We start from the raw sequence: 27791 nt of genomic DNA on the forward strand, positions 1-27791 counted from the left end.
AGGTCAGAGCCATTTGCGCAATCGCATGACCGATCATTAGTTTAATCTGAATTTGTTTGCAGATCTTTGTTGATGTTCACAATGGAGAATGCCCTCATTGTCGCCTTGTCTCAAGCCTGTCGGTATTTGCGTGATCCTACCCTTGACCCGAGGGTCAAGCAGTTTCTGAAGAGAGAGCTTGGAAGTGAACTGGTAAGCCTTGAAAACACGAAGAAGATTAAACTAAGACTTTTGCAGGAAGTCCGTGAATACATTTCCCTCGGACCAAAAAAAAAATCATTCATGTGGCTTAGCAGCTGGGATCCGAAAAAAGGGGCAGCAATCACTGGCTGTTTAAAAGCAAACAAGAGTTCAATGGAGGCAGAGTGTCGCTAAATTATTTTATCTGATTGCCGTACTTTTTTGTGTGGAATAAAAAATTCATGAAAACCGAACCATGTCAGGACCACGAACTTAACAAAAATGTCCGATTTTATGCCACATACTTAAATGTGTATTTAAAAAAGTAAGAAAAAATTTAAATAGTCTACACTAGACCATACAAGTGCCAATGACAGCGTAAAGCGTTCAAGATCTCAGTGGAACTGCGATCAACGCTAACGGTCTCGGTGATAAACGAGTTCACCACTTTGACGAGCTTATGTGGGTTCAAAGTCCAGTGAAATAAGAGGGACGGTAAGACCATAAGACCGCAAGCGAATTAAGTTCATGATGAGTTCGGCGTTTGACTCAACTGAGTTCATCCGACTTAATTTGGATCGACCAACACGTTTTATCCGTCTAATTCAGACGGATAAAACGTGTGAAGATCGACTGTGGGACAAACGTCGATCTTTACAAGAACCAAACTTGAGAAAAACTCCCGCTGACCGAAATATTCCTTTCTTTGCTGCTCTGAATTTGGTTCGACGAATTATGTTCGACGTTTGACCCAACGGTCGAGTTTTACCCATTTGGGTCAACACAAATTAGAATTTAGTTCGTCTCATGTGAATTTCGACGTTTGACCGAGGTCTTAGAGAAACGTTATTGATTGAATTGGATGCTCGGACAAGGAAGTGACCGAGCTGGACAAGAAATATTTTTCAGTCCGGTTCTTCCACTGTGTGAATTAGCACCGTACAGTCTTTTTTCCGGTTTCTTTTTATTATCATTTTTTAATCTTGATGCGTTACTTGCGCATTTCAGGGGAACTTCCTTGGCGGTCTGTTCCGCCATTTTGTGCGTCGTGGCCTTCCTCCCTCCCCCGCGGGATCTACCCAGACAAGCCCGAGTAGTGCGGCCAGAAGGACGCCAACCAAAGCACTTGCTTTCACAGAGGCGCCTGAACAGAAGTTCTTCAAACTAGCAGACACTTTCGTCAAGCAAATCCTAAAATGAGAACTTGTTGTAGCCAGCAAGCGGTTAAATTAAGGATACATACAACACGTTAACCGGGAACGGAAGGGAAGTTCTTCAGACCGGCGATATCTTTGTCTTGTAGTCCTGAAATGGGGCCCTGTGATAGCTGCTTGCAGTTGAAGCCGTGACTGTTGCAATGAATTGCATGACGGTCACCTTTGTCACGCGTCAATAGGAGGTATCAGCTGCTACATGAAATTGTAAATGTCACGCAACGACTGAACCCGTGACGGAACCGAAGTTCTTTTGTGAAGGTGGTGTATACACAAATGGTATTTAACGGTGTATACAAGACTTCATCAAACTGCCGACACTTTCAGTTCTAGCTGACAATTTATCGATGTCACGCAAGTACCCATACTAGGAAATGCTTTAATGTACAGAACTTGGGCTCACTTTTGTGGAGAAAAGCCCAAAATAATTTTGTAATGTGTCAAACAGCAGTTCGTGAACAGTTTTCTACAACAAATAAAAAAGTGTTATGTTTTTTTCAACGATGCCTTTGTATTAAAGTTAGGAAAAAGTAAGCCTTAATGAACATGTTACCTAATGCGTAAAATAAACAGAAATATTTTAAAAAAAAACCCGCATATTTATAACAGTGGCGAGGCGTACGAAGTAGTCATACCCCAGAATCAAAATTGGGCTCTTCAGATCACCAATGAATTCGAATTCATGTTATTGAATTCTGTGAAAACGACTTTTCCTCATAATGACTGCACGTGTTGCAAAGTATCGGGGGACTCAGTACCAGTGCAGTAGTCAAACAGTAGTTGAGGTGTGGATTCCACCTTTGTACGGTGACGTCGATGAGTAACACCCGTCCCGGGCTTTACGCTGACAACAGGGGTTGCGAGAACGCGTATTACCATGCATTATAGAAGAAAAGTATATTGATTTGACGTCACAACTTTGTCTCTCCCCAGACCTCTCTTTCTCGGCAGTGAGTCAAACTTCGTCATATTCAACAGGTCACAAAATTCGAGCTTTTAACCAAATCAAAGATGTTTTGTGAAGAAATAATCCAGACAATAAGAGGATTTGTTTGAGCGAACAAGATTTTCAGGGGTTTGGTGCACTTTAATCTGTGCTTTAGGGATTTGATACCGGTACCGACCACCTAATGCTACCTTGAAAGTAATACTAGCTAATGGTTTGTTTGCAATTGAGTCTGTTCCCTATTTTTCTCTGTCTAGAAAGCTTTCCTCCTACATTAAATCGAAGATTTACAAATCACCGCATGGTTGGACATTTGGACGCCGTCCACAATACTACATTTTCGTTCTAAAACGCACACAATTCGATGCGTTTTAACCTTACGGGCACGCTAAAACAATCAGAAACGTATACATTTGGAAACATTCACCAGAGTGGAGACAAGTGAAAACGGAGCTCCATCATTTTAGCGTGGACAACAAAAACGAAGGCATTCGAAAACGCCGACGCTGGAAATGACACGAGCGTCGCGAGCACGTTAATTACCGCATGAGCAGATGATTTTTGTAAACTTCTTCATGGCATTGCATCGTATTTCAGCATTTGACCAGCATTCATTTAACAAAAGTTGAACGGATGTTGGGCAAGTGTTGCATGAACGGAGTGTTCAAACAGTTTCAACGCCATTCAACATTCAACATTTTCAGGCACAAAGAAAATGTTGAAAGAAGGCTTAAACCAATTAAAATTAACAAAACTATTTACAAGGCTAAAAAGTTAAAAAGATATTACAAACCAAACGTTTTCGACTAATCAAGTCATCCTCAGGGTAAAGGGCAATTTAAATTTGATTCAACACACTGTCAACAAGCTTTCAACATTTTTTTTTTTTACACTTTCAACAATGTTGAACGACCTGTTCAAACGCCCCCGGCATTTGGTTCAACAAATGTGTCGAACGCTTGTTGAAGCAAATGTTGAAACCGTTTCAATTGGCCTTTAGTGTGGATAGGTGAAGACACTGCGGAAACGATGGTGTGAACACGAGGGTTTTTGATGCGTTTTCGGTGAAAAAAGGCGTGTCAAAAACGCATCAATGTAAACGGGGTCGTAGTATAGCTACATGCCCTAAAATGCACACATTATCTTGAACAGTAGAATAAATTGTTTAGGTTGACGCTACCTTTAGCCAATCGTCTGAAAGAATTCAGTAGTTAAAGAATTCCTGTGTTGGTCACCATTCATGGTGAAAATGACCCAGGATACTGATAAATTTTGAGTTAACTAGTTCGCTGTTGTGCTAAAAGAGACCAAGATTATTGATGCGCAATCCCTCCCTTGGATACTCCAGTCTTATTAGCAACTTAACGTGCAACTTTCCACCCCCCCTCCCCCCCCCCCCCCCCCCCATGCGGCTAACTTAGCACGTTGGCATTTTCCGATAATCATCACCTCGTCTTCGCCAATTCTCGGCACAATTCTCTCAGCACAAGAAGCAACAAAAAAGCCCTTGTTTACAGGTGTGATGAGGAATTTGATCCGGTACAATGGACCTTTATGGTGGCCGACAACTACCATTCGTCGAAACGAAATGAACTTGTTAATTTTAGATTAAACTGTAATTATTTTGTATTGAAAATAAAGAGAAAGAAACACGTAAAATTGTGGTTTTTTTTTTTTTCATTAAACTGGAAGTAAATTCATTTTATTTTTATTTTCAAAAAAAAAAAAAAAAAACCAAAACATTTTTATTACGAATTGGAAATAAAAAAAATAGAAGTGAGATAAAAGCAAAAGCGGAACTAGTTTGTTCATGGCCGAGAACTGCCATTCAAAAAAAAAAAAAATCTGAGACTTTTGGCGGGAGACAGTGCGTCTTTCGCGCGCTTGTTTACAATCTTGTCCCCAGACTCCTCGAGCTCAGTTTTGAAGTCTGGTAAGGCGCAAATATTTAGCAGGATTGGAGCCAGGGAATTTGTGCCATTTTCTGGCGAGGACATAACATTATCAAACATCAAACTTCCTTGTGAGAAACACTTCTTACCAACAGTTGGCAAAAGCGTCATGTGTGATGTCCTGGCGGGAAAACAAGGAACCTCCTGTTCAACACTTAAACAAATTCCTGACCTAAAACTGATCCACATTCGGTTCATTGAGCGACAGAAACAAGACCACGAAAGCAACATATTTCCCTCTCCTGATGTACCGCCCAAGAGAGTGTTCCCATTGCTTAACCTGACATGGCAACTCCAGTGACATTCACACTTCTTTTTCATCGATACATAAAAGAAAAATGCACAAATAATAACTTAAGCTTACCTGATTTGAAGTCGATGGCCCGTATATGATCGATTCACATGGTTCACCCATATCATCATGGTTTCTTCGCAAGAAGGCATGTATTGTTGCCATCGTACCAGTTCCTGTTTCTCTGTACAGCCTCATCATTGAAGGCATAATTCTAGCCTCATATAAATACTCTAAGTACCAATGGCAAATAGGCCTTATCACGGTTTTCGACGCCATTTCGACGGGTAGGCAAACAGGCTTAAAATAACAATATTAGTAAGGAAATCCGATGTCCAGTCGTGTTTTGAACTTTCCATACATTTCCCTGTATTTTTTTCCCGCGAACTATTTTGCTATTTAGTAGCAGCTCACGGCTGGTTCGCTATAAAGACAAATGTATGGAAAGTTCAAAACACGACTGGACGCTTTCTGTCACAGCTACATCCCTCTAATTTTGTTCTTAAAATCCTTTTTCTAGTGCCTAAAGTTTCCAATTCATGAATTTTTCAGAAGCGATGTTTTATGAAAATTATTTGACATCGGATTTCCATGCCAAACACTGTTATTTCAAGCCTGTTTGCCTACCCGTCAAAATGGCGTCGCAAACCGTGATAAGGCCTATTACCTTGGGGTCGCTGTTAGACCCGCAGTCACAACAGCTTTCTACTAGAAGTATCAATGCAGCCATAAAATGCTAATGGGAAAGTGCTGTTTTGGTATCCCATTAGTTTATCATGGCCATCAAGTGAATGAACCCAGTTAGGGCCTTTTGTTGTAAAACTTCCCTTGGGGTTAATTTTAATTTTCTTTCTGCCAACTGGTCCACGGGCTTCCAGACCCTTCGCTTCGGGTCGAGGTCATACATTGTTGCATGAACTAAATCTTGTGGAACATTGAGATCATGAACTTGTCAGACTTTTCGATGCATTGCTCTGTATCCTAACAGTTTTCCTGCGCTGTCAAGCTCCTTTTTTACAACATCTTTCACGTCCTCTACCGACACATTTTTGTCATTGTAATGGATGTCAAAGTGGCGAAGGCGTCTGTCGATAGTGCGAAGGCTCCATGCATATTGGGCAAAATGCCTTTTCTCTCCGTTGAAGACCCTGTTTTACGTAATTAGCCATTTCTTCTTTAAGAACGACGTCTTCCTCCTAACCATCATTTCGAAAATATGCCGCCATAGTTCCCGTCACTCCGTTCCAGTCCCTTTCGGCTAACCAGCACATTTCTTTTTTTTGGAATGGCAGTTCTCGGCCATGAACATATTGATTTTTCTTTTTTGGAACGGCAGTTTCCGGCCGTGAACATATTAATTTTACTTTCTCTTCTTTTGAATGGCAGTTCCCGGCCGCGAACAAATTACTTTTGCTTTTGCTTTTTATTTCACTTTTATTTTTAATTTTAATTCATTATAAAAAATGTTTTGTTTTGTTTTGTTTTGTTTTGAAAATAAAAATTAAATGAATCTACTTCCAGTTCAATGAAAAAAAGAACAATTTTACGTGTTTCTTTCGCTTTATTTTCAATACAAAATAATCACAATTCAATCTAAAATTAACAAGTTTATGTCGTTTTGACGAATGGCAGTTGTCGGCCACCATATTATCTGACACCCATGAAAAAAGGAATGAAACGGAAATGAAACTATTCCTCCCAATTTTTAGGCGTCACTTTACATATTTTAATAACTTAAACAATGAAGCCATATCTCTTCAAGAGTTTATTGACAAACTTCTTTTTAAATGTAATCTCGAAAATATCTGTTAGATACGAAAAGAACTCTCCTTCTACTAACGCAATTTATGTTCACTTGCCCCGACACTAATTTTTACTATTTTTGTAAAAAGACCATGTTATGACGATGTAGGCAAGGGAACGATTTAATTACAATTAAATAAAACCTAAATTAAAAACTATATATTCTTAATGTAGAAATTTGCGTCGGAGCATTGTACGACTTTGACATTTGAATGCCAGGGTAGGAAAATACACCACCGGTAGAATGTCATTGAAGAGACCAGTGTTTTTTTAAAAATGAAAATCAAAAATCGCTTTGAGGACGGCTTGTGAAATAAAATAATTCTCTCCTTTCTTTGACAAATACGTTCCCCAACAAAATGAAAGCACTTAACCTTTGTCTCGTCCAAGCTGTTAGGCTGGGCCGGTTTCTTTTAAAATGAAATTGCACAAGGTGCCCAGAATAGAGTAGCTTGCTTTCATCTTCCGACGGCGATAATCAAATGACTATTACTTCTCATAGACTCCAAGTTCCGCTTTTTGTGAAATTTCACGTCTTGTCCTCGATAATGAAGTTTCTTTTGGTCAAGTGCTTTATCTGCTGACATTTATAACAAACATCATTCCGATTCTTTTGTTAACAGAAAAAGTTTTAATTATTGTATTTCGAAATCGGGGATGACACGGAAAGCACTGCTTCCAGGAAACTTGATTCTTCATTGTACAACGTGCACTCGAAGGAAGGTTGAGGTAAGGTTGAAGCTTCCATTTTCTGCATACAAAACGTGAAATAACGTACGCGTAAACAGTCAATATTAAATACCAAACTTCAGAGAGTTTACAGCTCGGTTTTAACGCGGTTTTATCAGGTTCTACTACTAATGATTTATTGAAACGATAATGCAAAGGTGGGAAGCGACTATTCCCTTTTTCCGGGCTTTTTCTGCCTTAAAATGTAATAAATATAAATGACATTGTTTATCATCCGTATTCATCTTGAACGTGCATTGAAGAAATAAAAAATACGTTTTTTGTGAAGCAAACTGTTTAAAAGAACACGCAAACCAACAAAACGTTAAAAAAAGCATTGCGCGGTCTGTAAAGTTCTCGTGAGATCTGTTTTCAGTAACTATTTGTTTCATTTCAAAATTTATTTTTCCTCCCGTAAAACAGAGCCTCCAGCAACATTGCTTTTCAATACAGCTTTAGCCATAAAGGTGTACGTATTTAAATAATTTAAGGAAATATATTGAATTTTTGTCGACGTATCTACAGTGAAAAAAGGCGAAAATTTTTATGTGTTTAGACAAATATTACCATGAAAATGAGAATGGACCCATCGTCCTGGATTAATCTAAGATTATAAGGGAAATAAAGTGTGTTTGCTTGAAATTGTGGCAGGCAGTAAAATTTAATATGAATCTACACTAATGGAAAATAAATGACAATGATTTGTGGATTTGAAAAGGCATGAGTAATCCAAGTCACTATTAAGATATGTTAATGGCGAGGAAGGAACTTCACCGCCTACATGATATACACAAGGAATAAAGGTTTGTATTACCTATAATGGACCAAAGCGCCAACCAGTCTCAACATACTTCACTTTAAAACTCTTTTAGTAAATCGTAAAGTTATTCAGTAAACTCACAGACTTACACAAAACATATCAGCTTTGGACTCTCAAAGTAAAAATGTTATCTTTAACAGAATTCTCTTATTTTTCTACGTTTTACCGCAGTTAATTTTGCCAGCACGGCATTCGATCTCCCCTTAATGTGTATAAGGTTTAATATTTTCTTGTTTTTGTCCTAGCTGTCAAGTTGCATTCTTTCTGTGACAGCAGTTCGACCGTTCGCTTTTAATTTACTTCACGTGCAGTTACCAAACTGGTAAGTTGACCATTCTTGATTTTATTCCTTTGTCATGTTTTTCACGTTTTATTCCTTTGTTGCGTTTTCATTTTCTTGGAAATAGCAGTAGCCTTTTAAGTATATTTGGGCGTTTGACAGTAGTGGAGAGATCAGTTTCTTAAACTGCCACTTTTCAGTCGACAAAACCATTTTAATTTGGATAGTTTTGACTTTTTCACACACTGTACATGTCTGAAGGTTTGCTGTGTTGCGTTTGCAAGTTTCATTAATATACCTCTGAGTAAAGACGTCTTACTCGCATATTATGTATTAGTTATTGGGAAATTTAAAGATTCATCGATTAAGAAATCAAACTAAATACGTTTGGAACAAATTGTAGTACATCTGCCGCTTATGTTTATATATTCATAGTTTTCCCTTGGATTTGCTTTCAGCAATTCTGTTCTTTTTAAAAATGTATAATATTTCAGGGGGCGTGTTATTAAAATTATAGATTGATATTCACTTAACAGTGAAACCCGCTGGGAGTTACGTGTACTTTGTGGATTAATGATTTAACAATTGGGTAATCGAGCTCGGTACGTTCAAAGGAAATTTCTCAACAGCTGTCTCTCACTGTTTCCATGAACACTTTGAACAGTCGATTCACGCGTTCAGTGGATTAATATATCCAAAATTGTTAAAATTGTTTTTCAGTAAAGGGTTAAGCTTTAAAAATTCCAGACTGTTGAAAATAATTACCATATTTAATATTTTGAGGCTGCCTTAATTTCCAACTTCTAAAAGTAATCAGAGGTTATGGATTTGCTTAAGGGCTGCCTGAATTTCAAACGTTAAAAAATCGATTTTAAAGATTTGCTTCCGGAAAATGACGTTAAATCAACCCAGCCGCTAGAGTTTGGTTTCTCAATTCGTTTTTACTTCAGGGAAACGTGAAAATTAATACCAATCTTTTATTCCGGGAGTAGAATTCGATGGTTTTCTGTAAAGGTTTTTATGGCAGGGGGCGGGGAGGGCGAGGAGAAATAGCAATGGCGATATGGGTTATGTTCAAGAAATATGCCTTCATAAATTACGATGCTCGATTCAAAGTAGTTTTCGTATTAAAAACAAAATATTTCGGGGCATATTAACATTTGGATTCATATGCACTTAAAATCAAGCACGGTCAGTTTCTTACATCTATTATCCCAATCGCGATAGGGCTCCTCCAAGCGGGTAAACGTTTTTACTGCCGCGGCGTCTGTGATTCAGCATAAGATTTGTCTCTTTACAACAGGGGAAAACAGCGTGAAGTGCTTTGATTGTATGCGAAACAAAATATCAAATAACGCGTAAAAGGCGAAATCTGAAAACAAAAATTATTCAAAGACTTATAAAGCACTATCACCAAGTCAACGTCCGAGAGTGCTTGAATACCAAAACATATAAACTAAGAGAGTTAAAACACCTCAAATCTTAGCATGTGAATAAGGAACTTAATATCTCAGGCAAACGATCATTCTTTTAGAATCTCAGCTAATCTAGTTGAGCTTGAGGGAGGTGTAACCGTGTTTTAATTTTTTCAGACATCCGTCTGCGAGTGTATGTGAGAAGTCTGTGGGAAATATATAGTCAACTGCGAGGAAAAATTGAAAATGTGATTGCTTTAATTCAACCACATTGCCTCTCTTGGTTAATTAGAACTCTTCAGTGCTATTGCCATCGTAATCGACCGCGACGTTCTACATGTTGAAGCAAATCAATCAGGCAAAATGCGTCGTTGTTCATGCGACTTGGTGTTTTTAAGGGAATAATTGCTTCACGGGCATGTTTTTTGAAATTTATATTTGTTTTCGTCTTTTTCTAAAAAAAAACGTTTATCGTCGTGGCTTTTGCATTTTATGCAATTTTAGTGTTTCTTCATTGATTTGAACTATTTTAAAGTAAATTTGGACTTTTTATGAGGTTTCGAGGAATCGAAAAAAATCCAAGATGGCGGCTGAGCAGAACTAATGACGTAATCCTAGGTATATATCTCATAGTCGCACCTAAAAGTGAATTACAATGTGTTTACAGAGAATTCGAAAATTTACTATGTCTTTTATCAAAGCTACAAGGGGACTGGGATTACAAACATGTAAAACTATAGAGATAATTGTCTCATTTTAGGGAACTCAAAGAAAGCAGCTTTAGACGTACTAAGCTAAGATAACATTGATGCGCCTTGCGAAAGGGCAGAGTCATAAGAATGCAGATACTTAAAGACCTAAGAAAGAAACAGTATAAATAGGCTTAAAGTTCGGTTCAAAATTTAATAGTCTTTTTGGTCATGTTTAAATCATTTTCCAAAGTGTGGATGTTGTTAAGAAGATAGGTCAAATATCAATATATTATAATCATCGTTCGTGAGATCTGCTTGGCTAAATAATATTGCGGTTTAGTAGCACACTTATTTCAATCAAGGCCTAGAATAGGTCATAAGTAAACAACTGCAAGAAATATAATAAATAACTGCTTTTTATTAAGGCAAGGACGTGTTGAAGATAAAAAAAACGCTCTAAAAGCTGTTTATTTGTAACTGTCCTTAGAATTACAATTCTAAGGACAGTTACTTGGACCTAGAAATTAAACTTCAAACTAAAATCTTAGACAGAATTATTCGGCACCGCCACCCGGTCTCCAACAAAAAGAACCGAAACAAAACGAAACAGTTTTTTTGTCTTTAAAGAGTGGGCGTTTGATCACAGGTTAAACGTGCGGCTGCATATGGGTAAAGTAAATAATAGCCTCAGGGACTATTTAGGTTTGGCAAAATAACCATTATTTTGGCTGTTGTGATAGGCCGAAAACAGTTTGTTGAAAAAACATTCTAAGAATGCTTTGACCAAAGTTGAAAGTTAATGTTAACAATAACACTCTTGCATTTTAAAAAGTGTCGTTAATTTTTTATTTATTATCTTTTAAGGACTGGGAAATTATTTTGCGGACTTATGGTCTAAAAAAAGCCATTTTAAGGTATTTCATTATTTTTTCTTATATGAAAGATCGTCAAAACTGCGATGAATTTTTCATTTCTTCTGCAATATTCATATTTCACTTAAATTTACAAATAATTTTTGTTTTTTGGTATTTACAAATTTATGACAGCTGGGGGTTTGCATCAGTTGCAAATTTTTTAATATGGGCAGAAAAATCACTAAAAATGGTAGGGTGCATTTTAGTTGCGATGTTATAAAGAACGTTTGGCTAAATGTTGTGGCTGCTGGACCCAGAATATAGCTTTAGGTCTCCAATTAAGAACTGGCCTTAAAAATCAATTATTTATGAACAATTGATAGGCAATGATCCTATGAAAGGAAAAAATCATAACACATTGGCAAGTACTCGAAAAAAATAATAATAAAAAAGCCTCTCGGAGGACGAAACAAGAACCAAGAAAAAATTCATCCCCGTTTTGAAAAACAGATGTACGCGTATATTCAATTATGCTTAAGCAGAGTGCCTATTAAGCTTAAAAATGTAACATATGTAACGACATGGATTAAGTCAACGTACCTCCTTCGGGCTGAAATTGATAATAAATCTTGACGACCGTTATGGAGATTAAAGCAGCTTGTTGAAAAAACTTTCTAAAAATGCTTTGACCAAAGTTGAAAGTTAATGTTAATAATAACACTCTTGCATTGCTGAGTTTAAAAAGTGTCGTAAATTTTTTATTTATTATCTTTTAGAGAATTGGGGGCTGTACTGGGAAATTATTTTGCGGACTTATGGTCGACAGAAATCCATTTCAAGGTATTTCATTATTTTTTTGTATGAAAGATCGTCAAAACTGCAATGATTTTTTCATTTCTTCTGCAATAATCATATTTCGCTTAAATTTACAAATAATTTTTGTTTTTTGGTACTGATTTACAAATTTATGACAGCTGGGATTTTGCAATCAGTTGCAAATCTTTTAATATGGGCCGAAAAATCACTAACATTGGTAGGGTGCATTTTAGTTGCGATGTTGTAAAGAACGTTTGGCTAAATGCTGTGGCTGCTGGAGCCAGAATATAGCTTTAGGTTTCCAATCAAGAACTGGCCTTAAAAATCAATTATTTATGAACAATTGATAGGCAATGATCCTATGAAAGAAAAAAATCATAACACATTGGCAAGTACTCAAAATAAATAATAATAAAAAAGCCTCTCGGAGGACGAAACAAGAACCAAGAAAAAATTCATCCCCGTTTTGAAAAACAGATGTACGCTTATATTCAATTATGTTAAAGTAGAGTGCCTATTAAGTTTAAAAATGTAACATATGTAACGACATGGACTAAGTCAACGTACCTCCTTCGGGCTGAAATTGATAATAAATCTTGACGACCGTTATGGAGATTAAATATTTATTGTCAAGGCTGTAACTGCGTCATGAAGCAATTTTGCAATAGAAAAAGATTTCTAGAGCTGCACTCCACTTAAGAGAAAAAGATGAGATGCCACTTGAATACTACGCAGTCAAAAAAGGGCATAAATCACCTTTTCAAATAACCATGTCAAATAACGAGAGGCTGCATTAAGTCGGTAGATAGTACGCTTTTCGTTTAATTAAAAAAGGATTCTTTTAGAGGCTTTTTCATATGTAAATTATAGCAGCGTTGGTGGAAAATCAAACCACTTTGTTCACTTTATCGTCGCTTTCAAGAAGTTCGGAAATAACCACACGAATCAACCGGTCTAATTTCGTTAGCAAGGACAAGAAGAAACCGTTGACTCAACTTTGAGGTAAGGCTACAACTATTTTGTTAAGCGCGATGATCGTTTCACGTTCTTTCCTGTCATAAATTAGTAAACCTTTAAACATTCAACCTTTATGACTGTATTTTTTAGCGAAAATGTGGTTTTAATGTGACCGTCCAAACGACAGGAACTGACCTTTTAAAATGTTATCCAAAATCAGTATTATTTTGGAGTGTCTAAATTTGAAAATAAGACTTTTTAAACCAAAACTTTAGTCTCGGACTTCTCTGGACGAACCTGAGGTTTTGCAGTTTCCAAATTAACTGCTTCCCTAACTTGTCATTTACAGAGGAAATAGTTGTCAAAAGCACCCTCTTTTAGTAGAATCCCTCGTACAACCAACATCAGAATATTGAGTAAAAGTCTGACCTAACGCAGTTAAAGAATTGAGACATTCCTAGCTAAAGCCATGAATTTAAAATGTCCCTATTCATACGATATCTGTACTCAGTTCCTCTTGCTTAATTCAGTGTTACGTTGAAACCCACCAGCAACAACTTTAAAGCAGAGATGGTTAAGGTCTTAGAGTTGAATTCACTTGTTTGTGTTTTAATAAATCGCGTTTTAAAAGAAAATACAAATTTTGGCGACAGCCTCAAAAGCCATATTGAAATTCAAAAAGTGGACAAATAACCAGGTTTTTTAAATACAAATTGCCATTACTTCATGTAGATCAACCTCTATTCAAGAAAGTATATATAAAATTGTTAACCGGGCCACCTGCGGTCGAGAATTCCGAATATCATCTGAATATTTTCCGATGATTGTCCGAAGGTAATACGAACGTTCCGATCATTCTAGCTGGCGCAAGTTGCAAAAGCGATGATATTTCACATTAGAATATAACCGAATTTAGGAGTTGCAAAATTTAATGTGAATGTAATTGAAGCCCCTGGAAGATTGACAAAAGCCACAGTAAATCACCTTAAAAAGCGCACAAGCCAACATGTAACACAGATTTATTGTTAGAAGTGAATGGACCAAACTATGTTCCTAGCAGAGGATCATTCAAGCGTGGATGCCAAAAATAAATAGACGGTAGGTTGACCCTGGGTTTCCAATCACTCACAAGTCAACGAAAACTCGCAGCTGACAAATCATTTTGACGCCCAAACCGATTTTGGTCGCTGAAGTTCAAGTTATATGGGGCCAAAGAACTTCAATTCAAGTTGCAAATCAAATACCATTTGTAAGGCTTGAGACGATCAACTTTAATAGAATGGAGCGTCAAGAACAAATTTTCGCCATAATACACCGCTATTCAAAAGACAAATTTTTCTGGGACAAGTAAACTTAAATTGTCCATTTACTCAGCATTCAACGTCTAGATCTGTTCGTCCGATTTTTGTAAGTAAAAACTTGTCCCGGGCAGGCGATTTACTCTTATCAGGATGTTTACATGACGAAAAGTTTACCCTCTTTCTGGGATGATCGTATCTCTTAGCTTGGATGATTCACCCCATAAGGATCATTCTAGCAAGAGGGTCAACTCAATGTAGAAAGAATATGGCTCTAGGCTGATCAGCTACAAGGATCATCCTGGTTTTTTGTGTTTGTTAAATGAATTCGCCGCATGACAAATTCAAAAACAAAGATAGCCTTAGATCATAAAGTTCACACTGAATGCGGGTTTAGATTTGGTCTGGGACATTTATCTGGAGTATGGATTCTTTGCATTCATAATCCGTTTGGATTTTTAGAATTATAGAAAAAAAATAACGCAATAACTAAAAAGGAAAAACAGGCAAACAAACAAGCTTGATGAAACAAATCCAGTTTTGGATTCAAAAATCTGGTGGATCATGACATTTTCTCAAAAAAGGCACTCTTATTATTTTTATATTTTATTTTAATATTTTAAAAATTTTATCTGTTACTTAATGATTATTGTTGTCGACAGCCATGATGCCAAAAACAATTAAGCTATTATTAATTATAAGTCACGTTTGTCAAGTCTACTTTTTATGAACGTAACTTAATGAATCTTATAAACCCTGGGCATTAATTGCCTGCATAATCGAAATTTCATAACATAAGTTAAACGCCAGCTGTCAACGTTGGCGTTTGAACTGGATCGCTACTGGATTTTATATTTAGTATATGTCAACAAAGCATCAATTACTTTGATCAAGGAATATTATCAAGCTTCCCTTTTGTTTGTTAAGGCGAAAGTGCCTTGCGAACAGAAATGTTATTTTTAGCATGAGTATTTGCCCATCAGTGTGATGCAATATGTATCAGCAAATTACAAATTTTTGTATGAAATTAATTAGTTGTGAGTCTGTGCTGTTGACAACCAACAGCCTGTCGACCAACGTTCAATCTTAGACCTGCAAATTAATTAGGATTCATTTAACCCAAGATTAGAATTGAAATGGAGTGAAGTGCTTTGCACTGAAACAAAGAAAATACCTCATCCGTGAAATCAACTTTCTGCCAGAATTTGGCCTTCCCACCACTTTCTGAGAAGAACGTCTTTGGTACAGACTCAGCGCATAGTGCCACAAATCAACCTCGGAGAAGCCGGAAAGTCAACAATAGTTAAATGTGATCCAATAACGGATCTCTGTCTCTATTTATACCTTTGAACTCCGTGCACCTTCGAGATCAGTATTTCATTTGACGGAATGGAAAAATTAAAAGCACGAAGTGAAAACAAAAACATATTTTTAAGAGAATGGGCATCAAAATTGGTGTTCATCTAAGATTTGTCAACACCCTCTCTATACAATTTTAAGGAAATGCACGATCAGAGAAGATGTATTGTTTATCAGTAGATAGATGTTTCAGTTTGTGTAATATTTACCGAGATGCTATTAGCACAGTAATAAAGTAATCAGCCGCCCGATGGCCAAACATTGAGATTTCATTCCATACTCAAAAGCTAGAATTTTACTTTCATAATAGTAATAATAATGAATCTTCAACGAGAAAGCCTACATCATCATCATCATCATCATCATCATCATCATCATCATCATCATCGAAGTTGTTTACAGAAAGTTCCTCAATTAAGACCTAAACTAAATTAAAGTAAGATCTACACTAATATTAAAGCAACTATCAATAGATAAGTAAAAATTAAGAAAGGAGAAATTTAGATTAATGACATGCCAAAATTCATGCTCAATAACTACTGGAAATAAAACTACGGATTAAAATTTGGCTTTGGACAAGCCGCGCTTTAATTCAGCTATTGTTATGTTTCTCTTAAGGTCCGTTTAAACCGTTTCAACATTTGAGCGACATTCGTTCAGCAAAAGTTGAACGGATGTTGGGCAAATGTTGAACGGAGTGTTCAAACGGCTTCAACACCATTCAACATTTTCGAGAAAGAGGAAATGTTGTATGGATGTTAAATGAAAGTTTAAACCGATTTAAATTTGATTCAACACGCTTTCAACATTGTTGGACGACCTGTTCAAACGCCCCCAACATTTGGTTCAACAAAGTTTGAGCGCATGTTGAACCGAATGTTGAAACCGTTTAAACGGGCCTTTAGAGTTATTTCTAGGGCATTCCATACATCAGCAGCAAAGTTTAGAGTAGTCTAATGCCCCCATCTTCAAAGGTACTCTGGTTTTCCCCTCCCCCCAAAACCCAACATTTCCAAATTCCAATTCTATCTGTATTGTTGTCAAGCACTTTATTCTGAACCTCTGTCTCTGTCTCTTGCAGAAGCACTCCCCGTTTTATTGGCATTAAAGAAATTACTTTACTTTACTTTACTTTACTTAGTTCACTTCACTCTTCTCTACTCCACTCCACTCCACTCCACTCCACTCCACTCCACTCCACTCCACTCCACTCCACTCCACTCCACTCCACTCCACTCCACGCCACGCCACGCCACGCCACTCCACTCCACTCCACTCCACTCCACTCCACTCCACTCCACTCCACTCCACTCCACTCCACCCCACTCCACTCCACTCCACTCCACTCCACTCCACTCCTCTCCACTCCTCTCCACTCCACTCCACTCCACTCCACTCCATTCGACTTTACTTTACTTTACTGAAGTACACGCCTTCAAAAGTACCGCTTCGCCTGAAAATAAAGGTTCCTTGATTTTTCCCTTTCGTCAGCAGTTTATAAGTAGAAAGTTCTTGAAAAAAGATTATGAATCTTAAAACCCTGGTTCTTTGTTAAGTAAATCTCAACAGTTTGCTAACCCCTGAAGATATTCTGTTAGTAGATGCTGAGGGCTAAATTCGTAAGTTATTTAGTTAGACAAAAAAACCTTGGTTCCCAAGATAAGGCATCCTAAATTGAGTGGAAATAGACAAACTTCAAGTTTATTATCTAGATCTTTCAAGTTTTTTTTCACTCATTTCTTGAAATTGAAATCCTTTTTTTTCTGTTATTCCCGAAATGAGCACTCAGAGAAAAACCTCTGAGAACGAAGAACAAAGTTTTCCCCATTAAAAAAAAGAAAAGAAAAAAGAAAAAAACTGTACGCTTCTGGTCAATTATGCTAAAATAATATGCCTATAAAGTTTAAACATGTAGAATATGTAATGGCATGGATTGAGACAACGTATCTCCTTCAGGCAGGAAACTGAAAACGAATTTTGAAGAGGTTTAATTCTCCAAAGTTCATGTTAACGAGATTGAATATTTATTAACAAGGCTGTAAATGGACTAAATGCGCCATGAAGCGATTTTGCAATAGAAAAGATTTCAAGAGCTGCACTCCACTTAAGAAAGAGAGAGAAAAAAGGTGGCCACTTGGCTATCGCTCATAAAGCGTTCATAAATCATCTTTTCAAATAAGCATGTCAAATAATATAATGTGAGGCTACATTGAGTCGGTAGACAGTAGGCTTTTCGTTTAATTAAAGAAAAAGGATTCTATTAGAAGCTATTTCATATGTAGATTAGAGCAGCGCTGGTGGAAAATTAAACCCTTTCGTTCACTTTATCGAATGAGTGGCTTTGAAGAAATTTCGATTATCTATTGGTTCTGAAATAACCGCGCTAGACAGCCGGTCCAATGTCGGTAGCAAGGACAAGAAGAAACACTTAACTTTGAGGTAAGGCTAAAAGTATTTTTTAAGCATGATAATCGTTTAACATTCTGTCCAAAATTACTAAATCATCAACCATTCAACCTTTATGGGTGTATTTTTTAAACAAACATGTATCTTTTTTTTTCTTGACGGTGTAAATGGCAGTATTTACGCTTTGCCTTCATGTTGAGCTGACCTTTTAAAATATTAGTCAAAATTCTATTTTGGTGTGTTATAATTTCAATAGAACAATTTTTAAACCAAAATATTAGTCTTAGACTTCTCTAAACGAACCTGGGTTTTGCGGTTTCCAAATTAACGACTTTGCTTAACTTGCAATTTACAGGGGAAATATTTGTCAAAAAAGATGCTATTTTAGTAGAACTTTTATTTGAGTTGAAGCCTGACCTAATGGAGTTGAAAAAGATGAGACATTCCCGGCTAAAGGCATTATTTCAAAATTTTCCTATTTATACGATATCTGTACTCATTCCTTCCCCCTTACTTCTATGTTGTGCGAATTTCGGGGTGCCGTTAAAACCCACCAGCAACAACATTACAGAAGAGATGAGTAAGGTCTTAGAATTAAAGTCGCTTGTTTATGTTTCAACAAAATCGCGTTTTAAAAGAAAATACTTATGCTGGCGACGGCATCTGAACCATATTGAAATAAGGTAAAAAAATGGGTGAATAACCATGGTTTGCAGAGATCGATTTTTAAACGAATATATTGTCATTGCTTCTAGAAAGTCAACTTATATTCAACCGTACCATCTGGGGTCAAGATTTCCGAATATCATCTGAAAATTTCTGACGATTGCCCGAAGGAGATACCAACGTTTCAAGCACCTGGAAGATTGGCAAAAGTCGCAGTATATCAAACAAGCCAACATGTAAGACATTTATATCGCCGCCGCAAATCATTTCGCTCACACCGATTTTTGTCGCTGAAGTTCAAGTCAAATTGGCCCACAGAACTTCTGTTCAAGTTCCAAATCAAATACCATTTGTATAGAATTTGTAGCAAGTTTCAAAGGCCTCAGGCGATCAAACTAGAATGAAGAAGCAGTACCAAATTTTCGACGAAAAACGCTACTATACAAAGACAACTTCTTTCTAGAACAGGTGAATTTACATCGCATGAATTCAAGGCGGCCCACGCACTTTTAAGTACTTGAATATCCCCATTTCCGCGAATTAAATTGTACCTTAATGCCCAGGACCAGCTCCCAGCTGACCTGATAGCTCAGTTGATTAGAGCGCTGGCGAACCAAATTTCCTTCACAGGGTAGGCAAACCCTCAATTTGGCACTCAAACAGAAATAATTTCATTCCATTTCTAATAGTTAATGCACCTGAACATGCACAGTGGATGGAATTAGTTGAACAAAGAAAAACGAAATCACTTATTATTCAAGCATTGAATGACAGCTTTGTCTATAAAGAGGGAAAACATTAAAGGTGAAATAATGTCTGTCGGTGCCGATCGAGCTTCGAACTGAACAGGACAGTTAAAAATTGTCGTCCACAGGTGAGATGGCTTTAGGTTTGGCCCTTTAATCGCTTAGTTTCTACAACTGCCAACTCGTTATACTAAGAAGTTAATTAATTTTAAGAACATAGAATCATAGAAGACTACTTTTTTCAAGAATATAAGCCGGAAAGTACTGTTCAGAAGCTTTCATTTGATTCACACAGCACAATAAGCCGTACGCAAACGTAGCACAGGAAAGTACTGCTTAGTAGCATTCATTTAACCTGTTAAAGGTCAGGATAAATAACATATCATCTAAAGACTCAAGAGGTTAAAGCCATATTGAAAGGAATTAAAAACAGTGTCTCCATAAGTCCTGCACAGTGCAATGATTAATCTATCCCAATGGTCACAATTCAGGAAGTCATAATCAGGTGGCCTCAATGTGGAGCATAATAAACAACACCACAGCTGACATTGCTTTTAATACAATGTGTATTACACTTGGCAATTCCATGTACAGACGTTACAACTGGAATCACCGCATCTAAACACTTGCTTTTGCCACTGGGAAGAGAGCGAAGTGAGTCGGTTGCATTCCAGGTAAAATATCAGTCATTAACTAGGATTTATTTGCATAAAAGTGAAGCCGTGTTGTGAATTAATGAGTATTGCTACCTGGAACTAATTAAATCCAAACTGCATAATCCCGCTTTTTTCTTTTTCCTGATTTCATCAAGGGAAGCGCATCCATCATGATTTTCCTTTTCAGACCTCCTCAATTCAGACTTCTGAGTAAGTAACACGCCCTTGCATTAGCCTTGCACTTTTTTAATCCATAATCTAATTATCTCAATAGTGCCGTCTCCAATTTCGAGCTTTCATATGTCTCTTTTCTAAGATTCCTACTTATTATCAAAGAAAATGTGCCGACTATCTGCAATACTGTGGTAAAAGCTTAATTTTTCATATTCTTTAAGTTTGCACCTGTTACACTAAAAGCTTTCCTAAACTATCAAAATTATCAACAAACAATAGTGTTGAGCATCAATTTCTCTATTTATACCTTTCAACTCCGTGCACTTTCGAAATCAATATTTTCATTTGACGGAATGGAAAACCACAAAGTTTAATAGAAAAACTACTTTTCAGAAAAATGCATCAAAATTGGTATCCCTGTAATTCTTGTCAGTGTCAAGAATTGCAATATCAAGAGACGACACAATCAAAGAGAATGTATTGTTTATCAGTAAATATACATTTCATTTTGCAAAACATTTACTGTGAAGCTAACAGCACAGTAATATATTACTCAGCTGCCCAATGGCCAAACATCAGGATTTCATTCCATACTCAAAAGCTAGAATTTTACTTTACTAGGACGCAGCAAGCAGCACCGCATGAAATTAAGGGTACGTTCGATTGACCCTATTCGGGAATAGGAATACACACAACGATAGCAAGAAATCCCTCACAATAATTTTTTGGAGTTACTGGGGTACAAAATCGCTTTTAAATTATCAAGTGTCAGCGAAAGTTTGCAGCAGTGTCTTCCCATAATGCTTGTTCCATTAGAAAAGACGAACACAGTTTCAACGCCCTCATTATGCATGATGTGTTCCGCATTCGTTTTCCTAATATTGAAATACATTTAATTTACAATCAATCATCTATTTGTAAATTTCCTTCCGACTATATAAAGTTTAACAATTAACTCAACTCATCGAAGTAGAAGACGCAGTAGTGCTTGTTCCATTATAAAAGACTTACACAGCTTGAAGTCTTTCATTCTGGTGTGTCCCGCGTTCGTTTTCCTAATATTGAAACGCAGTTAATTTACAAACAGCATCCTTTTAATTGATTCCCGAACAAAATGATAATGTTCCGATAAACGTTTGTCATTGTGGAGATAATGCAAGCTCAAAAAGTCAAGCCATCTTAGGGTATATACTGGACCGCTGGACAACTTTAAACTTCGAACGGACTCGCTTTTAATTTAAAAAGCCTGCGAGCCAGGGTTCGCCGGGAATTAAGGTAAATGATTTTTCTCTTTCGTTAGAAGTTTAGAAAGTTCCCTGAACAGATATTTTGTTAGCTGAAGGTTAAATGCATACGTAAAATAATTAATGAAGAAGTTTGGTTTCCGAGCTAAGGCATTCTAAATTGACTGCAAATAGAAAGTCTTCAGGTCTATTTTCTAGATCTTTAAGATTTAAAAAAAGAAATCTCACATATTTCACATATTTCTTTCGTGTGAAATTTAAATTTGCTTTTATCTCCAAGAAATAGCTCACTGTTATCCCCGAAATGATTTCTTGGCCAAACTTAGCGGCCAGCACTAGTACTTGGTTTTGTTTAGATTTAAAATTCGCGGCTTTAAGTAACCTCGCAAAGCCGATCTACTGTCTAAATGTACCTTAAAGCTCTTTGCTGGAAGGCATTGAATAATGACAGCTTTGTCTATAAAGAAGGGAAAACATTAAAGGCGAAATAATGTGTATGCCGGTGCCGATGGATGTAATTTCCTTTCTCAATGCAGTTGAAACTTGAATCCAACATTGACACTTTAAAGAAGGAATGATCCTTTTTGAATGTAAGGTACGTTATTGAATTGACAAAGATAATGCTCTGATGCGATCGTTTTACAACTTTCGTCAAGTCACTGAATCAAATGCTCCATCACTAGGCGAATCTTCTTTGACTGTCATTTTTGGCTGCATTGAACCTCGGGCACGTTTTTCAGCCACTTGCCATACACTTTTTTTTAGTTCGTGACCAAGTCCTTTAGGATGTATGATACAAGATCGGAGGGGGAGCAGACATTGATAACCTTGTGAAGGTCGCTCGACGACCTTCGGTCTTCACTTTGCGATAACTTTGATCTCAACTTCGCTCCTTTTTTGCCAATGGAATTCCAGAAGGTGTTACAATTATGATTTAGCCTCACACAGAACAGTGTTTAAAGAAGAAACTGCTACATTGTAGTCTAAATACTATTTGAATTTAACGAGTACCGTGAATTTCTATCTGCACAGTTAAAAGGACTGCTTTGTTAGACGTGGGATGTTGTTATCCAAGTATTTATCGACTTATTTATTTCGCGTGCATTTTCACTTGGCCATCACTGCGTTTTCAGAATACAAAAACATAATAATAATAATAATAATAATAATAATAATAATAATAATAATATTAACAAACAGCAAATTCACGAGACAATTGTTCAGATGTTCAATTTGATGAGTTTATATTATTCCTAAATCCTTATCCATCAATTATTCAAAGAGGCGATTTATCGATTTCCGTTCACCACTTTTGGTAAATTACCTCATCTGTTTGTTTTAACATGATATTAAATTTCTGCAGAGGTTTTTTCCACATTTGAACAATTGAAAATAAATTTTCTTGAATAAGATTTCCGCACCAAGCTATACCTACATGTAACCCCGATTTAATACAAGGTAAAAATCTGGAGTGGCCTTTTAGGACAATCCACAAAACTGCGATAAGCACATGTAAGTCTAGGTGCTAAAGGTGTTGGCAGACTTCATAATGTAAATTTTAAAGCTTTTCTTAGGAGGAGCTGCATTTGCTCTTCAATGTGTTAGGTTGTGTCGGTTTTTCTATTTTGGAATAGAGGTGCAGGATCGGCTTATAATTCAAGACAAGCAAGTCAGATTGACAACTTTCTCCGCCGTGCATATAGGTTGGTTTTATTCTTGAGCCTATGGAATATGGATAGTTAGTAATATGCGCTACCTGATATGTTAAGAGAACTATAACCGCCGCTCAGTACTCATCCTCGAAGATCCTTGTGACAGAAAGTCGGGAAAGGGCGAGATAAAGGGTTAAGTCAAAGCGTCCGCGATGTCAGCCGTAATGGTTATGCGCTGAGTTTAGTATTTAAACCTACAGCAGGAATGTTAAGCGGTACGTAGGTCGGGCACAACATTTGGCAAGGAGTATTTAAAGTACCAGTTTGTTGAATGTGAAATTAAAATCAATTCGAACTCGATCTTATGAATTTCTCGATGCTAGAAAAGTTGATCAAGCACTCCTGAGGCTTCAAAAAAGCAAAGCACCATGCATAAGATTCTATGAATTTGGTGTCACTTCAAAATGTATTTTTAAATTTGTGTCTATAGTTTAGTACCAGTTAGATAAACTTTTGCTTTGCATCTATAAGGACAGCAGTTTTGCAAATCACTCCATGTTAATTCAAATACGAAGTTGAAAAAAGGCGTCAAATAGTTTAGTTACAAACCTCGGCAGGTATCTCTGATGCTGGTATAATGCGCTTGGCAGTCTAACAAACGTTTCCTACTTTCATCCGTGAACACACATGCCATTATTTCAGTTTTGTTTTAAGTTTTGAAAACTTCTCATATGAAACTCACCGGAAAACGGACAAACCCAATCAATCTTTAAAATTGCTCGAATAGTAACCTCACATTCCATTTCTTTCACAGTCAAAGATCCAGCTTAGAGTCATTGAAGCGAGTGATTGGCCAACCTTGCAGCTTACCTAAAGAAATTATCTTCTGGTGAATCAACCCAAAATGGAGGCAGACTTCAACGCTTCCACGGTCCTTAGTCCAACAGTTCGCCACTCTATCGCCTTCATTTACTTCTTCTTGTCGCTGGCATCAGTTACACTTAACTCAATCGTCATCCTCACCTTCGTGCTGGACCGTTCGCTCCTTTTCCCAGCCAATCTCATAGTCATCAGCATAGCCATTTCTGATTGGTTAATGGGCGCGGTGATGGATATAATGGGTGGCGTTGTTAACGCGTCACAGGATTGGTCGTTCGGTGGAACAACTTGTACTTTCTACGCCTTCTTCAGTTCTCTGCTTGGTCTGGGCACCATGTTACATCACGGAGCGTTCGCCCTGGACAGGTACTTGGTAATATCTCGGCCAATGAAAGCCAATCATTCTATGAAACGCATCTTGTCGGTTATTGCTCTTCTGTGGCTCTTTGCCCTTATTTGGGCACTGCTTCCTCTGTTGGGTTGGTCAGCCTATGGCCCCGAAGGTGGTAACGTCGCCTGTTCCATTCAATGGCAGTCAAGCCGCTCAACCGATACGTCTTTCATAATTTGCCTGTTCATCTTCTTTTACTTCATCCCTCTGTCCATAATCGTGACTTGTTACACCTTTATGTTCAAGAACGTTAGTTACATGACAAAGAACGCTCAAAGGATCTGGGGTGCAAACGCGGCGGCCACTCTGGAAACCGTCCAAGCTTCGTGGAAGATGGCAAAAATCGGTCTTATTATGGTCGTCGCGTTCTTCTTCGCGTGGACCCCATACGCAGTCGTGTCGTTCTACTCAGCTTTCGGTTCCGCTGGCGCCATCCCGATTGTCGTGGAAGCCATCCCTTCACTATTTGCAAAGACATCTAATATATATAACCCGATCATCTACTTTTTCAGCTACAAATCATTTCGCGAGAGCTTGCTGAAATTGTGGCGACGTTATCGCACTCGAAACACGGTTCAGCCATTTGACGCCAGCGGAACAGGTTTTGTTGTCGCCAGCAGGAACAGTAGAACGTTTGATTCCACATCAGTTGAAGAAATTCACGTGTAACTGATTGACGCTACAGTACTGACGTCGATTTGATTCCACTGAATTATGTTGCGTTCGGACACTGCACGTCTTTCTGAGTATCAATTGATTAGGGACTACAAGAAACAACGACGCCGAAGGCAAAGAACTGTTCAGACGAGGTGCTCATGCCAGGGCACTAGTACTGTGCCCGAGCACTAAAAAGGACGTCACGGTTCAGACTCCTTGATGCCCAAGGAGCAATCGTGTTCTCCTTCGTCAATTTAGCGCCCGCTGTTTTGTTGCTGTATCGAAGGGAGGCATGAAGAAAAAACGTGGGAACTGACAAAATCCTGTTCAGACCAGCGTTCGCGCCCAGGAGCAGTACCTGAATACTATCCTTGGAGGTATTGTCCGTGCCCGGGCAAGGGCTCTCTTCAGACTTGTGCTCGTGCCCGAGAACCGAACACGGGCGACGGTAATGCCAACAAAAAAGTCACTTGAAAATAAAAGTTCGTGTTTACTTGTACAACTTCGCGATTATTCCAAATTCGTTCAAATTCAGTACAATGCGGCTGAACTATCCAGTAACAGAACGGGTGGGAACGGCGTTCAAGTTGAGACAGCGAATGAAAAATTTACCCTCATGTGCTTGCGCTCTCCACAAAACATTGAATGTGGTCATTTCATGCTGTTGTTTGGCCGAGTGCAGAGAAGAAATGTACCAAAATTCAAAACGCACGTGCAGGGCCTTTGTTTTTCTCATCAAATCCTATAGTTTCGTGACGTTTTCGTCGCCGTCGCCAGAGTGGCTTCTTAAACTCCTTGTTATCATTCGGAAGCCGAGAATGAAACGGAAGACAAAATCTGGCGCAGGTATATATTCGAACAATGTCGTTCCCCAGAAGGTAATGTCCGGCGAAGGAAAGATTGGGAACGAGGAACAATTGAGACATTGAATTTTTGGTTACAAAAACCTAACTGTAAACTATTGTTGCAAAAAAATTGTGCCAGCAAACCAAACGTCTTTATTCATTGTATATTAAGGTGAGTGACCTCAGATTAATCCTGTATGTCTATATATATAACAGTGATTCATAACAAGGTTTATAAGAAAATTCCTCGTTTTATTGGTAATTCCTGGTGATTCATGTTATGTGGCACGAACTAATTGTTGTTAAATTGAAGACTGAATTCCAAATTCGTAAATTGCAACATAGAGTTCTTGTCCAGTTAAACAATGGCTTGGAGTTTGAAATTGCCTTAATTATAATGCCAATTAATAATAATATTAATAGCAATAATAATAATAATAATAATAATAATAATAAAGTATTTTTGGCGCAGTCTCCTTATAGATAGTCGAATGCGCTTTACAGGATTGAAGGGAAACTTAGTTAAAAAGCTAGCAATTAAAAGTAAACCCTACGTTGTAAGATCTAAGAATAACGACAATTAACTTAAAAAAACTATTTAAGACTAAATTAAAACATTAAAAATATGAAAGGTACGTGGACTATGTAAATGAGTGATGTTTTAAGCTTTGATTTAAAAATGTCAACGGAAGTTGAACCTCACAGCCCGAGTGGCAGTTCGTTCCATAGCTTTGGAACCGCACACGAGAACGCTCGGTCGATCTTTCCGAGTGGGAAAAGAGAATGCCGTTATTGTTTCTTCGGAGGTTACATTGGCTTGCCGGAAATACTGCAATGAGAGCGACGAGGTCATGTAGTACGTTTCCAGGTGACACCCAACCAAAATGTTGCTTAATTAAATTGTTGATGGGTACTCTCGCACTTAAAATGTACATCTTGTAAAAAGCCGTTAAAAAGGAAGAGACAACGAGGCCCAACACAATAGAGAAATCTATCCCATAGCTTTAATTTAAATGGTGGTTTAATCCAGGTATTCAGAAGGTAGAATCACCTTGTATAGCGTTAAGAACAGTAGCAATAATAAAGGATAATATAAATGTTTTTTATAGTGTGAGAGAAGTATCTATAAAGTGACAATTCTAAGAAAAGTAAAAAGAAACTTTTTTTCAGTTTTGAAGAAATGTTCCGGCAGTTTCTACTGTCATCGGCCGTACAGGGTTGGATTTCAAATACATGTTTAGAACTAGTTAAAACTGCTAACGACAATAGTGACAAAAGAACCAAAGAATATGCAACTGGGCTTAGTGAACACTGCCTGTTAATTTGTCGGAAACATAGTGATCTAACTAACCCGCCGCTAATAGTAACAGCTATCTGCGAGTTAGTGTAATCCTTTGCGCACCCAGTGAAGAGAACGAATTAAATTGTGATAAAACCTTTCTTTGCCGTGAATGAAGGGTGGGGAGGGAAGGGAAGGGGAGAGGGGGGAAATCCCCCCACACGCAACTTGAACATTTTAAGCATGGAAGCAAAACCCACCAAGTTTGCGACGTTTTCTAGAGTTAATCTGGGAACAAATTTATGTGACATGGCAGCAAATGATGACGAAATAGCTTTAATTTTCATTTTCATATCAGTTATCAGTTTTAAGTTTGTTTTTGATTTGGTCAAGCTCGGTGGTTTCAAACGTTAATGAAAAATAAAGAAATGCATGATGTCAGATGCAAGATGGTCACCCTTAAAAACTCATGACGTAAACACCACTTTATGCGATATAGTGATTATGTCATTAGTTCTCATCAGCCACAATCTTGGATTTCTCCATTCTCTTAACCTGGAATTCGTCATTGTTGACAAATTCAACAACG

The 27791-nt window shown here is 37.5% G+C and overlaps 2 protein-coding genes and 1 pseudogene across 5 annotated transcripts in view; 2 read left to right on the forward strand and 1 right to left on the reverse strand.

The window, feature by feature from the left end:
* The window catches only part of LOC146473689 (nucleoporin NUP188-like), a 50902-nt gene extending 49012 nt beyond the window's left edge, over positions 1-1890 (forward strand). The window contains exons 55-56 of the mRNA XM_085117719.1: positions 63-192; positions 1189-1890. Of these exons, the coding sequence (XP_084973845.1) occupies positions 63-192; positions 1189-1380 (322 nt within the window). The 3' untranslated portion in view covers positions 1381-1890. The remainder of the gene's footprint in view (positions 1-62; positions 193-1188) is intronic.
* Positions 1891-4464: 2574 nt separating this feature from the next.
* On the reverse strand, positions 4465-6974 carry LOC146473691 (uncharacterized; annotated as a pseudogene).
* A 981-nt stretch (positions 6975-7955) lies between these two features.
* LOC146473692 (melanopsin-B-like) lies at positions 7956-25472 on the forward strand. 4 transcript variants are annotated; one of them, XM_085117738.1, is made up of 3 exons: positions 7956-8054; positions 8182-8258; positions 23966-25472. In XM_085117738.1, exon 3 carries the CDS (start codon positions 24056-24058, stop codon positions 25088-25090), a length of 1035 nt encoding a protein of 344 aa, XP_084973864.1. In that variant the 5' UTR covers positions 7956-8054; positions 8182-8258; positions 23966-24055; the 3' UTR covers positions 25091-25472. The 4 variants fall into 4 exon arrangements, with proteins under 4 accessions (XP_084973864.1, XP_084973866.1, XP_084973865.1 ...); XM_085117740.1 differs by lacking the exons at positions 7956-8054; positions 8182-8258 and adding an exon at positions 12570-12995; XM_085117739.1 differs by lacking the exons at positions 7956-8054; positions 8182-8258 and adding an exon at positions 22973-23202.
* The last annotated feature ends 2319 nt before the right edge of the window (positions 25473-27791 follow it).

This window comes from Pavona decussata, unplaced genomic scaffold (genome assembly GCF_977016875.1).
Source record: "Pavona decussata unplaced genomic scaffold, jaPavDecu1.1 SCAFFOLD_92, whole genome shotgun sequence".
NCBI classification, from domain to species: Eukaryota; Metazoa; Cnidaria; class Anthozoa; order Scleractinia; family Agariciidae; genus Pavona; species Pavona decussata.